This window comes from Sminthopsis crassicaudata, chromosome 5 (genome assembly GCF_048593235.1).
Source record: "Sminthopsis crassicaudata isolate SCR6 chromosome 5, ASM4859323v1, whole genome shotgun sequence".
NCBI lineage: Eukaryota > Metazoa > Chordata > Mammalia > Dasyuromorphia > Dasyuridae > Sminthopsis > Sminthopsis crassicaudata.
This window is the reverse complement of record NC_133621.1, coordinates 35,503,396-35,518,331: the sequence shown is the minus strand read 5'-3', so window position 1 is coordinate 35,518,331 and position 14,936 is coordinate 35,503,396. Positions and strand designations below refer to the sequence as shown.

Below are 14,936 nucleotides of genomic sequence, written 5' to 3'. Positions count from 1 at the left end.
TAGGGTCTGACCTGGCTAGGATGGCCTACTTGCCTAACCCACTGACCTGCCAGCACCCTGACCCCCACACAGACTCATACTTGCTCCATACATGACACTGGGTTTCCCCTGATTACCACTATAGGCTGTGCTCATACTCTAAAGGCAGAGAATGATGGCTTCATACATCACTGAACACATAGCAAACACTTGTTTTCTATCTAATATTTCTATTAAAATTTCATCTTGTAGCTTCCACTCACAATTTCATTCTTCAAGATATTCCTATGTAACATTTTTTCATCTATTATATTAGTTTAGCAATGTCAATCCTATCCTTCCCATGTTATCATATCACTTTTATAGATGGTTTTGTCTAAAACATTTAAAAAGTTTTATGAATATTTTCTATTGGTAAAAATTAAATCTTATCAAGTTATAATAATTTACGAATTTCAACTATTCACTCTCAACACATCCACAAACAAAATTCACTCATCATCTTACATTTATATCCTGGCATATCAAAGCAGAAATGAGAAATACTCACGTTTGCAAAGCTGCATTGGTTGCATTGATGAGGTTTCTATCTGTTATCTTTTCCAGGATTAACAAGGCACTAGTTTCATGACCCTAAAAATAGAACCAACAACTTTCTTTTTGAAAACTTAATCTTATTTATGACAAATTTTATATGTATCATGTATTTAAGACCTGTTAGTGAACAGTTAAATCTTGATTTCTTATAAATATTTATTTTAGAGACTAATAGGTTAAAAGCAATGGTTTCTGTCCCAAATACAATTTTCAATTTATCAAAATTGTTGATATATAAAAACTTAATTTATATGATTAATGATAAAAATTTTGCCCCAATCAATTTAAAATTCATTTTTACTGTACTCTTTAATAATCCTGTATATAGTACCACTGCTTAAAAATTTTTATGAAAACATGTACCTACCTTACTGCATGCCAAATGGAGTGCTGTGTTTTTACTGTTATCTTGTAGAGTCAGGTCTGCATTAGCACTGCTAACTAGCATCTCTGTGGGGGAAGAAGAGAATTAGAAGGAGGGGAAATTGTAGCAATTCTTACATAAGGAACATCATCTCAGTAGTTTAATCATGTTGAAATGAAGAATATGAAATGAAAACAAAAAAGAATCCCCAAATATCTGTAACAATAGCATGCCAGTTTGTAAAATGTAATCAAGCAAAACAATTCGACTAGACTTGGAAATCTCAAGTTTCAATTTACTGGGGCAAATGAAAACATTAATCAATGACTACAAATTTAGTTAGCAAGGGACAGCTAGGTGGTACTGTAGACAGAGCACCACCCCTGAAGTCATAAAGACCCAAGTTCAAATCTGGTCTCAGACACTTAACAATTCCTAGTTGTGTGACCCTGGGCAAGTCAATTGGTCCCAATTGCCTGAGCAAAAAACAAAAACAAAAAAACACCAAAACCCCAAAAAACAAAATTTAGTTAGCAAGATTTGTAAATCTCAGTAGCAAATACTAGGTAGTACTTTGTTTATTCTAGAAATACCAATTGCACCCAGAAGGTTACTTTTGACTCTATGCATTACAATAATCAATATGATTTACAGGAATAATGGAATCCCTTTTATTTCTTTACCAACAGTATTTGTCTGTCCATTCTCTGCAGCCATCATGAGAGGTGTTTTGCCAGAAGAATCTACAGAATTTACTTGAGCGTTATGACTGAGGAGCAGCTGTAAACACTCTACATGATCTGTGAAGGCAGCAGCATGAAGAGGGGTTCTGCAATACAACAAAGCTCACAGTTATTAAAGTTCCATACTTTTAATTACTTGAATAAAAATTATTCTCCAGTTTTGTAGACTTTTAGAATTGTGAAAGAATTTTTAAGATATCTGATTCACTCATTTTCTCCAATAACAAATTCTTGAATTTTACAAATTATTAAATTAATGTTGAGAGGGTAAATTCAATTTCATACTTCCTGCAAATGGGACAGACCTGAATCTCTCCTAATTCTTAGTTTAATATTATTTCCCAAAATTTCAAAGACTATAATGAAATTATTTTCAAGGTACAAATTAGTTGACAAATTGACTTGGAACATTCTCCCTCACATCCTTCCTATATAACATTTATATGTTAGTAACTCAAGTGGACCTTGAATTAGAAATGGATTAGTATACCAGAGATAATTTTTTTGTATCACTGATCTTATTTGTCAAATAAACATACTTCTAGGGAAAAAAATGAAGAAATTTTTTCATTTGAACTAGATGCAATGAAATCCATTCAGGTTTTTCTAGTATAACAAACCATCCCGAATTCTACTAGGTTTAAAAACAAAAAACAAAAAACCTTATGCATGTTTACCACAAAACAAAGATTTTAACAATAAATAACAGCAGGACTGGCGCTAACATATTAAGAAACTAATTCTTACAAAAAGCAAGCTATTATGGGTGAGTTCCTACCTTCCTTTTGAATCTGTTGAATTTACAATGCCAGTGCCCAATGTATCAATTAACATTTCAGCAGCACTTTCATTGTCATTTATCCTATGAAAAACAAAAAGCTGGTTATTTAGGATTCAAGAGAATTTATTTTTAATGTTATCAACAAATGTGATTTATTTTGGCTTTCTTACACAGCACAATGTAATGGGCTGAAAGAATTTCCTTCCATTTTCTGGAAGACTTCCTGTTCCAAGAGAAGTTCGACACACGTTTCATGTCCTAAATATGTAAAAAAACAAAACCAAAACAAAACAAAACAAAAAAAACCTATTAAAATTCAAAGTTAAGGCAGCATACCATGTTCAGGTATATCTGGTCATCAGAGGGAAATTAAATTTCTTTTTCCAACTATCTTAACATGACGGAGCCCTACATAACTGTTTCTGGATGACACTCCGGTCAGTTGAAAAAGCTGCCCTTTTGCTTGGTCACCTGATTTATCTCATTAGACATTTTTTCCTGTGAGTTTATGTTAAAATTGTCATGCATGTATGTATACTTTGGATGATGTTAAGGCTAAGATTACAAATGCAAACAATACAAGTTCTTCCAAAGTTCAAAATCTGACTAAGATACATTAATAACATCAATACTTCGAAACTTTAAATAACCTTTGGAACTCAGGAAAGATGACAGTCAAGTATGTAGATCTTGCAGTCATCTAAATAAGAAATAGCATTTGCATCCATGTAAAGGAATGAAATTACCCAGAAAGAGTACAAAGACAAGATGGCAGAAGACAAGAGTATGCAACAAGAAAATGATATTCACACACACAAAAAAAAAAAAAAAAAAAAAAAAAAAAAAAAAAAAGAAGACAAGAGTACTGGGATACACTTAGGCTTGACAAAAGAACATGAAAATGTTAGGAAAAGAGCACAAGAATAGTTATTTTGTTCACATTTATATAGAGCTTTTTTTTTTTTTTTTTTAAACTAAACTGTAGTTTATAGTTAGTATTTTACCTTTTGGTATAGTTGTTCAGTGGTTATTAGATGCTATAAAATCCTACTTTATTGCCTCATGGTAACCTGGAGATGACTATGCATTTTTGCAGGTAAGAGAAGGCATAGATAAATTCTAACATGCTGCAAAGTATAGTACTGGAAAAAGATTATGTCTATTCTGAAAATCAGACTACTTAAGCCCATTTCTAGGTGGCTGGCCACGGGAATCTATGAAACAAAGAAAAATACAAAACAGTCTTTGTTTTGTGAAATAGTTTTATGAAACCCCATTCTACTTCAACACTGATAAAGGCAGAATGGTTCATGAGGGGCATGGGGTATGAATCATCATATCTTTCTGTAGGTGTTTATTAATTTTTTCCTTTACACCATAATCACAAAGTTGATGTGAGGCTACATGTGCTGCTTTGCCTTAAATAGGCACTGATGAGTCAATTGCCAAAGAAGTTAAGTATGGCTACAGTCTTATACTTTGAAGTCAGGCTTATAAATAAAGTGACTGAAGGAATAGTAATAATTGTATTTATGTAGTGATAAGAATTCAAAGCACTTCAGGCTAGCTAACAAATTTTCTTCTCTTTTTGGTTAAGCAACACTAAAAAGTTTATAGCTATCTCTGAAATATTAAGCTGATAAGACAAATAAAAGTTTCATCATTCCTGTTAGCATAGTTTAAAAAGTTGAAACAATGAGATAAAGACAAGGAACATGGGATGGTAATCTGGGCCTCCTTAGTCACAGAAATAGAGAGTTTTCTAAGAATTTTAAAACTAGTTAAGAGCCTTTAAAGAGATTTTTTTTTGGGGGGGATAATGAGTCATTAATTATATATAGCGAGAGGATAGGTAGGAAAAGAACAAAGCTAAGCCTTAAATTTTCTAGGAATTTTTTAGCAGAATGGAGATGAGAGAAATTTCCAAATTTCTTTTTTTTTCTTTTTCTTTTTCTTTTTTTTCAGGCTGGGATTAAGTGACTTGCCCAGGGTCACACAGCTAGGAAGTGTTAAGTGTCTGAGACCAAATTTGAACTTGGGTCCTCCTGAATTCAAGGCTGTTGTTCTATCCACTGCGCCACCTAGCTGCCCCAAAATTTCCAGATTTCAAGAAGACAAATCAAGTATTTATTACAAATTTAATGACTATCAATAAAAGTAAAGGAATAAACATGAGTTACCTGACTCCAGTGTAAAAAGAAAAGTATATTGTAACACACACACACACACACACACACACACACACACACACACACACACACACACACAAACCCCACAAAGACAACCTCAACACCCTACTTGCACCATACACACTATATTACAGAATAAACAAAACTACAGACTAATTCGAGGCTTTAAAAATCTTCTGACAACCTTTTATAAAATAAATCTAAGCTAAAATTTTTTTATTATTTTTTAATTATTTTAAATTTTTAAAATTTTTTAAAAAATTTTTATCAATACTCCTTTCAAAAACAATTTTAAAAATTTAAATTTTAAAAAGAATATTTTAATGAGTTAATGAGTATAATGTAAAAGAATAGCTTCATGTGAAGTTCTCTTAATAGCTAAAAAAAGTCCTTTGATAATATTGCATAGTTAATGTAAAATGTTTACTGTGATACCCTTTCTTGAAAGTTTTTCTTTCTTTTAAATATGTTGAATATCATTAACCTGCCCAACTGATATAAAAAGATTTTATCTTATGATGTGTTTGTAAGACATACATGCATAGTTCAGTTTGGAAAATATAAAATATATATATAAACAATATAAATTTTAGAGTTTTAATTCTTATTAGTATACTTATAATGGGCTAAGAATATACACAAAATATTCAAATATATGGTACAATGAAAATAAATTTGCAATATTCTATAATACAGTGATTAATTTATTATACTTAATGATGTTTTAAAAATGTTTTTTCCTATACCATTTCTGACATGGTAAATTATTATATCTACATAGGTTTGATCACCCTACTAGAAAGTAAGTTTCTTGAGGGTAGACTGGTTTGTCTTCTTTTGAACTCTAGATATTAGCACAACAACTTATTGTGAGGTAGGTACAAGCATTAAGTGTCTGCTAGCTGTCAAACACAATGCTCAACCCAAACATTCCCTGTTCTTAAGGAATTTCTATTCTAGGAGAGAGAACATTAAAAAACAAAACAAAACAAACAAACAAACAAAAAAAAAACATGCAAAAGGTTTTTTATAAGGCACATACATAAATTAGCCAATGGACAGAAAGATAGCAATTGAGGAGACTTGGGAAAGGGCTCCAACAGAAGGAGGCACTTCTAAGCAAAGAAAGAAAACGATTTCAAGAGGCTGAAGTGAGAAGGGATAGCCTTTCAGGCTACGGGGCTGGCCTGCACAGAAGCAGCAAAACTGCAGGAAGGGCAATGGCAAATTGAATTTCTTGACTCTGTAATCTGTGGGCTGCCCACTCATATAAAGGCTGAATGAAACCTGTTCTTCATATAAAGAAGAATACTTTACCGTTGTAGCAGGCCCAGTGAAGCGATGTATAGCCATGATTGTCTGCTAAGGCAGGAATGACATCTGCAGATGCTGCTGCCTGTAACAGTGCTCCAAGAACACCAATATGACCACAGGCTGCTGACAAGTGTATGGGTGTCCGACCCCTACTGTCCCGCAGTAAACACTTGGCACCATGTTGAAGTAATGCATCTACACATTCTTCATGGCCTGTAACTGCCTAGAAAAGAAGTAATTTGCATACTGATGTGACTATACAAGAATTAGAATGTAAATGGCCCTAAATCACAAAGAGCTACAATATAATCCCCATCCCCTATTGAAATGAGTATTACCTTACTACTGAAAAGTCATTCTCTTGACTTAACCTCATGTGAACTAATGATTGCTAACATTGCTTTTGTTGAGTTCAATGAGAATGGTTCAAAATTTGTTATAAAATCAAAATTAGATTAAAACAAGCTGAATGTTGAAGACTACTTTTACATATAATTGGGAAAAATACCATTAAGCTAAAAAAAGAATTAGATTAAATCTCATCTTTAATTCAAATATTTTTATTAATCTGGCATATGATTAAAAAAATGGAAAAACCAATGAAATTTCAAAAAATGAAATAATTTAGAAGGGATTGGAAAGATGCAGATGAAACAATGAGATGGTGGAGGAAAAAAAAAAAATGGGACCAATGTTAATTGTGTGAGACCTTAGTTTCTTCATCTATAAAGTACAGCACCGGGACTGATGATTTGAGGTTCTATGTTTTCAGTCACTGGGCATTTTCTTATCTAAAATTAATTAATGCAATCTGGTGAAAATATACTATGTTCTGAAAACTCTAACACATAGGTGAATTATTCAGGGTTACTTGGCAGGAAAAAAAAAACACAAAACTGTCTTACCCCTCTATGTAAGGCTGTTCTTCCCCACTTATCTTTGGCATCTACATTTGCTCCTTTGTTCAGTAGTGAATAAACACAATCTGTATGTCCATTCAGAACAGACAGCATCAGGGGAGTCCTGAGTAAAACAAGAAACAATATGGCATGCAAAAAAGAATTAATGATACCATCAGCAACCTTTCTTCTACTCTATGAATAAAGATGAACCACAGTAGGGTCTTTTAATTGTTCTAGATATAGATAATATTTTATATATATACCAAACTGTGTAATTGAATATGTCTAAATTGAAAATGTAGTACTCTTAAGATGCAGTAATATATCTGTATCTAGAACAACACACACACACACACACACACACACACACACACACACACACACACACACACACACACACACACACACGGCCAAAAATATAAAATACATAGGAATTCATATCTAAGAAAGAAAAAAAGAAAAAGTATTTTTTAAAACTTACTGTCCATTTCCATCTTGAATGTCCACTGCATTCTGTGGCTCTGCATTCCCTATTAATAACCGCAAACACTCTGAATGACCATTTGTAGCTGTAAAGTAAAACATGAGGTTAATAATGGAAATAATCATAAATAATAATAGTAGGATTAAGATTTTAATCTTAGATCAGGTTATCTAGAATTTAATAAAATCCAGGTACTTAAAAAAATTATGATTTGAGATTATGTGGGCAGATCTTTCAAATGTTTTCTACTTGCAATTCCTTTTTGCCTGAGAAATTTTTACATGACCTTGGATGTATAGGTATATAAAATAGGGACACAAACCGAACATTTGCTGATAATAAATCATAATTGTGTGATCCCTGCATTCAGTTATGGGACCCCATATGGGATTGTGGCCTACAGTTTAAGAAGCTTTCCTTTAAAATAATGACAAGAATAATAATACCTATTCTTTCTCTAAATTTATACTTTGATGATCCTATGGATCTATCTATATAGAACAACTAAATAACACTCAGAGCACACAGAATTACAAATAGCAAAGAACTATATAATAATTCATTTTAACCTCAGTAATAATACCATGAACTAGGTGCTATATATTATTATTCCCATTTCACAGGTGAGTAAAAGATGAGTAAAAAAAAAAAGTTAACTGACTTATCCAATGTCACACAGTTCATAAGCATCTGAGGCTGGATTTGATTTCACGTTTTCCTGACTCGAGACCCAGCACTCTGGTCACTTTCTAAAGCTGGAAGGTACTTGGGATGTGACTCCCTTACCTGATAGAATTCAACGTAGCCCAGCCAAGGCTAAACGAAGTCATTAGGAATTAATTAGCCTCCACTATACTAGCTATGTAGCTATAATAATGTGGATGCTCCAAAGAACTCTGCAGTAGGTCCAGTGGAATAAATATTAATTAAGGTTTTTTGTTGCTGCTAGGCTTTGCCTCAAATTTTTATCAGGGCCCTTAGACTGTCAGTTGCCCTTATTCTTAAGAAATCAATGAATATTTCACACTTATGGATTTAGGGATGTCTTTACATTATCTTGCAGCCCGTATTTTCAATTTGTTCCATTTTAACTTATATAGAATATAATGTTTAAGAAGGGCCTGCAACCTAATAGAGAAAATAAGACATGTACAAAAATATTGATATGGAATAAAAAGTGAAAATTTTATTCTCTCTTCATCACATATAGAAGAGAGTATGATTATACCCAGGGGAATGGCTGAAATCTAATATCTCCAGCGAGTCTGTCTGGTCAAATGATATTGTTAGTATTACCAACGAAATTCAGTTTTTCAGATGTATCATTAGTGGAAGAGCCCATCCTTGCATTGAATCATAGATCAGATACTACTACTTACATTTAAATATTTAGGTGAGGAGTAAACATAATAATGATCACAGACTTATGGTGACCACAATTTAAAAATATGAAATCTGAGCAGGCAGGCTAACAAATTTCATCAAAGCTTAAATTTTTGTTGTTGTTGTTGATTGTCTTTATTTCAAACATTTGGAAAAAAAACAAATTTTTTTTTTTAAAAAACATAACTGAAGAAAACAGAAAATGCCACTTGCAGCACACACTCTCTGCCTGCAAAGATTTGTAAGAGATGGAGTAAATAACCCACGATATGTTTAAGAGGAGACTGAAGCTATGGCTGATTATAGATTGACCAAGAATACAGAAGGGAAGGGAGCAAGGTAGAATCAGATGCACGGTCAGCAGCAGATTTTCGGGTAGTCAGGCCATGCTCATAGCTATGTGCATTTAGATTGCAAAAGAAACTATTACAAATTACATCAGCTATGTTAATGTTACAGGCCTGGCAGGGTTGCCCTCAAGTCAAAGTTGGTCAGGTCCTTAGCTGGCCAGACACCAGCAGCAAAGAGTCCCAAATTACAAATTCCTCTGAAGTCATTCCTATTATCTGTTGGTGGCAAAGCAGGTGCCCCATAGCCATTCTCCGCCACCCTCGGGAGTCCAGGACTTCCACTGGAAGGTCTGCCCCTCTGCCCCAAGGAGCCATGACAGGTAGCTCCAAGGGGTCAGATTCACTTGGACATGCCTCACCATCCCAGCTACTCGATTCCCCTTTCAAATTTTTTTTTGGCAAATCTTGTAGAAACAACTGCTATGTGGTACTGTTTGATGCTGCTAAAAGACCTGAAAGACAAACTCTTGAAACAACATTTATCTCCGATAACTCAATGTCATAAATGCTAAAAATGGCTTTATAACTAATCATGGATTGAGGGAACTGATTATCCAGTGTGGCCTCTCACTTTGCAGACAAAGAGACTGAAGTCCAGCAAAGTAAGGGATGTGTTAACCATCTGATTGCGTTCACTCTGGGAGTGGGATAACACATACCTGCAGCATGGATAGGTGTCCTCTTCACTACATAATCCTTGACTAAGATTGAGGCTCCCTGATTAATGAGCACGTCCACACATTCCACGTGGCCTTTAAAGGCTGCAAGGTCTAAAGGTGTCCTCCCATTGTTGTTCCGCACATCAAGGTCTAACAAAGATTGTACCAACACTTCTAGTGCTTGATGGTGACCATGATAGGCCTGAAAGAAAAAAAACTGTCTGAGCCACACCAAATAGACTGATTTTAAAGTACTTTAGAAAGCACAAAGGAAATACATTCTTTGTATTACTATATTTTAGATGAATCCTAGTAATTCTCTCAATTGAACTATCTAGTTTATTAAAAATTGTTAAGATGACACTTACAACTGTTAATACAGCCCCAGTTTCATTTATAGATGGGGAATGCAGCACTCAGGTTAACTTAGTTAACTGAAGGGATAAGGCATTTCAATTCAAGTCAAATAGTTGTTTATTCAGTTAAATTGTGACCCAAATTTGGGGTCTTGGTAACAATGACACCAAAATGAAGATTTTCAACATTTTCTTTTCCAGCTCATTTTCTAGATGAAGAAACAAAATGAAGTGAATAGCCAGGGTCCCACAGCTAGTGAGTATCTGAGGCTAAATTTGAACTCGGGTCTTCCTGCCTCTAGGCCCAGCACTCTATCTACAGTCACAACTTGTTCAGTCAAATTATCTAACGTTTGTAAGCATTACAGAAGTATATAAAAGGTATACATAGATACTTAACATAGTGCATGAAACACAATAAAGAAAGTGGCTGTGTTAAAAGCACTGATTAAAACTTTTTTCTTCTGTGTGTTATATTGGTTGATCAATCTTCTAATTATATACTTTTAGGAACAAAATTATCTCCTATGTTCATATCCCTAACCTGAGAGATAGCCTCCAAAACAGAACAACACAGAGAGACATTACATAAAACATACTCTAACTTAAATCAGGTAAAGTTTCAAAAGTCCAAGCAATGACAAGTATTTTTTTTTTAAGTTTGAATTAAACTTTAAAATAAGAGATGTTCTGAAAAGCAAGAAAACACTGGCAAGTTTGTTAAAAATAATTTGTGCTAAAAATGCAAATTATCTCTGATTCTTTAAAGTATCAGAATTAAACCCAGTTTCTCTTTCAAAATTAACCAGTCTGGGTGTCCCTCCACTCCTTACTCACTATAACGTAGTGACCAGAGAATAGGCGAAATACTCAATGGAAAAGAGATTTTGGAAAATTTACACGAAGCCTTTCCTTGATAAAATCTTGTGAGTTATTTATCTTGATATACTGAATCCTCTCCATAGAGTAACAATAAGACTGCTTTCAAAGTTAGCTTTGTGTTTCTCATAATATAAATGGAAGAAATTCAACCAATGTAGTGAAGTAGAAGCTGATAAGGTGAATGTTCCACCCAAGATTGGGGGAGTATAAATCTGAAAAATGAGGGTCCATTCTTTCTTTCTTTGTTTTTTTTTTTTAACTTTTTAATTTTGAAAACTTGCTGTCTCAAAACAATTTCCAAATTGTCAAATCTTATTCCTCCTCAATCCTATGGCCTTTGACACAATCACCCTTTTCCTATGACACTCTCTCCTCTTCTAGTTTTCCTCATGGGAACTGCATTGCTCTTACTCATCTCCACAGCTGTCTCACAGCTTTTGTTACCCACGAATGGTCCCTTTATGCTCTGTCCTAGTCCTCTTCTCTATATTACTTGGTGATCTATGTTGAAGAATGGTGTAGAGAATCTGAGAAGAGTCAAGGAAATAAAAAAAGCCAAGGAAGATCACAAGGAAGCAGAAACAAAATTGAGTTACCTATGAGTCAATACTAGTTTTAGGGGATCATTATAATAATAATGAACTATGAACAAGAAATAATGCCCTGTAGATGGGTCCTATCACCACCACCTGAAGCTAAGTATCAAAAGAATAAGAGAAGGAGCAGCTAGACAGTACAGTAGATAGAGCACTGGCCCTAGAGGCAGGAGGGCCTGCATTTAAATCCAGCCTCAGACACTCACTGCTGAATCTCTGATCTAACTGGAATGAAAAAGATTATGTGCCAAGCACTATACTAAGTGTTGAAAATACAAATAGTATTTGAAATTGAAGAGGTGAAGCTCTAATCAAGAAAAGTTCAGCTAACATGGGGAGATGATACAAGCACAAGGAAGATGGCAACACCTAGGATTCTCAAGAGCACAGCAGCAGGACAGAAAAGGTCCAAAAGTCTTCCAACTTATGGCTAATAATGTAGTTGAGGCTCCCTGATCATTCCAAGCCACATGACTATTTGGTTGGCTTGGACTTCTGAACACTTGTAACTGTATGAGCATATGAGTACATACTTTCTATCTATACATTTTATTGTCATAATCTCAACATAATTTTACATGATTTTGATATTATGACTACATGAAAAATTCATCTGGAAAATAAAGAACTAAGTAATTTAAGTAATTTAAGGAAACAATACTTACAGCTAAGTGCAAAGGGCTTATTGGTGCTCTGTTATCTGAATCATTTAACATATCTGTACCGGAGGTTTCCATTAGCTAAAGGGAAAAAAAAAAAAAATGCTACTTTAAAAACAATCACGGAGATTTCTTAAAAATTCCCATTAAAAGTGCCTAGAAAAATGAAAGATTGTAATTTGTAGGACAAAGTGATATTTGAAAATATAACAAAGAAGAGTTGGAGGAAATCTTTCAACCCCACTTGAATTTTTCTTGTTATCAGTTTTCTCTGATTATGTCTTCTATATGTAACACAGAGGTATAGGCTCAGTTAAAGCCATTATGAATATGTAAGACAGAAGGCAGAATAATCTTATGGAAATTCAGAAGAAAATAAAAAACCAGATGAGTCTGCTCCAGAACCACATCTAATCTGCTATAAAATATTTCATGCAGCAAATACTTACAACATCTAAAGGAGTTTCACTGGCAATCTGAAATGAATTTCAAAAAGAAAGAATAATTTTATACAGTATTACTAATAATTAGCATTCAATATCAAATATTAAAAGGCATCCAAATTTACAGAGAGCTGTTTTTTTTTTTTTTTTTATGTAATTAATATATATTGATTACATGATTCTGGACAATTTCATAGCTATAGAGCAGATTTGAAGTTTACAAAGTATTCTTACTTGCATTTTTATAGGATAAGTAATATTATACTATGATATTTTATATGAAGCATTTAAACTGCATTTCCTGATTTTTTTTAAAACACTGAGTAAGGTATTTATAACATGGATGAAAGAATTTACTCAAAACATACCTAAATCTGAAACTAAAATTCTCTTCAATGTAGGTTCTAAATCTCTACTATATGCAGCAGGACAGCAATCTTTCCTTCTTATCTTTTATTCCCTGTCATTTTTTTTTTTCTTTTAGGAATCACTTAAGTTTCGGATTTGTTCTTTAAAATGCTTAAGTAAGCTCTGACCCGAAGGGTGTTTCAGCATAAATGCGCATTAGTGTACTCCATATTTTGGCTTCTTCAGAGGCCAATGTAGTGAAAGTCTTGTCCAGGATTACACACCTGTTAAGTGTCTGAGGTGGAATTTGAACTTGGTGCCCCATAAATTATACCACATAAGCTGCTTTGGGTTAGAGTCAAGTAGAGTAAATGGTATGTAACAAATTAAACCTAAATACATGAAGTTGATGTTTCTTTTGTAGTGGTAAATCATAGATGAGTACTTTCCTCAATCAGAAGATGCTGCCTTCACCACTTCCCAAAAATCCTGGGAAGACATGGCAGGCATCAGTGAGAAAGAAATAAGAGAGTAAGAGTAAGGGAAGAAGACAACCAGTTCTCATTTCTACTTCCTTCTACAAAGCTGATATGGAATAAAAGATCAAAATTTAGATAGCTCAAGTATGAATTTAAGAAAATATATAAATTTTGGAAATGTGAATTTTAAAGACAATTGTACTTGGCTAATACTTTAATATTAATATTAATATTAATTTATTTAATTTAAATTTAAAATTAATAATAATTTAATATTAATAATAATACTTTAAGCTAATTCAACTGAACAAAAACCTAGAACCATTATTCAAATTACTGGGAATATAAAGATGAAAAGGGCAGACCTATAACTGAATAGTAATATAAGTCAAAAAAACCAGCTAGAAGGTGATGTCAATCAAGCATTTTTAACATGCTTATTATGTGTCTAGCACTGTGCTAAAGGCTAGGAATATGAAGAAGAAAAACAAAACCAAAAATAATTCCTGCCCTCTAAAAGCTTATAGTTTAATAGAGAGGGAAATATAATAAACACAACAAATATGGTGTAAATGACAACTGAAAGAGAAAAACATTACTAATAGGAAAAACCTGGAATTTTTTTTTTTTGCAGGAAGTGGCAGTTTAATTTAGAAATTCAACAAAAAGCAATAAAAAAATGAGGAGGGAGAAATCATTTTTAAATGATTAGAAACAGAGTGAACTTTGAAAGGACAGATGAAGCAATGGAAGGAGATGTGGACATGGAGAATAACATGTGCAAATAAATGTCAAAGGCTGGTATTGGCAATGTGGCCAAGATGTAGAATACACTAAGTTTCTTTTAACTTAGTTTTTATTTTGTATCTCACAGTGAAGGTTTTTGAGGAAAAACCTGATGCAAAACAGATCGACACATTGGAATATTGTTAACAGCGAATGGAAAATATGGACTGGAGAGGCAGGTACACCAGTAAGAAAGCAATTGTAGGAATCAAAGTCAAGGAATGAACTAGAGCAGCAACTATGTGAGTTGAAGGGATGGACCTAATGTTGTCAAGGTAAAATTGATAGAATATAGTTAATGATTGGAAGTAAAAGGATAAGAGAAAGGAAAGAACCTTAGTGACTAGGAAGACTGATAATATAAATAATCAAAAATTTCAATTCTAGGTGTGACAGTGCAATATCCAAGAAGGGTTATCTACTAAGAAGGTAAAAATGGGGGACCAGAGTCAAGAAAGATCAAGGATAGAACAGATTTGGTTGTCTTCTGCCAAAAGTTGAAGCCATGCAAGTGGAGGAGATTATCAAGGGGAGAACAAAAAAAAAAAAAAAAGACTAAGGACAGAGGTCTGGAAGGTGGACAAAGGAAGGGAGAAGAACAGTAGTCAGAGAGAGCCAGGAAAGGTAGGGTCACAGAAGCTG

The 14,936-nt window shown here is 33.5% G+C and overlaps 1 protein-coding gene across 6 annotated transcripts in view; it reads right to left on the bottom strand.

Moving 5' to 3' along the window:
* ANKRD28 (ankyrin repeat domain 28) overlaps nucleotides 1–14,936 on the bottom strand; it is a 150,933-nt gene that overhangs the window by 4,930 nt on the left and 131,067 nt on the right. For all 6 annotated transcript variants that reach the window (XM_074270730.1, XM_074270731.1, XM_074270733.1 and 3 more), the window contains 11 exons: nucleotides 12,688–12,714; nucleotides 12,245–12,319; nucleotides 9,746–9,947; nucleotides 7,351–7,438; nucleotides 6,873–6,990; nucleotides 5,971–6,190; nucleotides 2,635–2,722; nucleotides 2,462–2,545; nucleotides 1,624–1,769; nucleotides 944–1,026; nucleotides 530–612 (listed from right to left, as the gene is read on the bottom strand). In XM_074270730.1, the coding sequence (XP_074126831.1) occupies nucleotides 530–612; nucleotides 944–1,026; nucleotides 1,624–1,769; nucleotides 2,462–2,545; nucleotides 2,635–2,722; nucleotides 5,971–6,190; nucleotides 6,873–6,990; nucleotides 7,351–7,438; nucleotides 9,746–9,947; nucleotides 12,245–12,319; nucleotides 12,688–12,714 (1,214 nt within the window). The remainder of the gene's footprint in view (nucleotides 1–529; nucleotides 613–943; nucleotides 1,027–1,623; nucleotides 1,770–2,461; nucleotides 2,546–2,634; nucleotides 2,723–5,970; nucleotides 6,191–6,872; nucleotides 6,991–7,350; nucleotides 7,439–9,745; nucleotides 9,948–12,244; nucleotides 12,320–12,687; nucleotides 12,715–14,936) is intronic.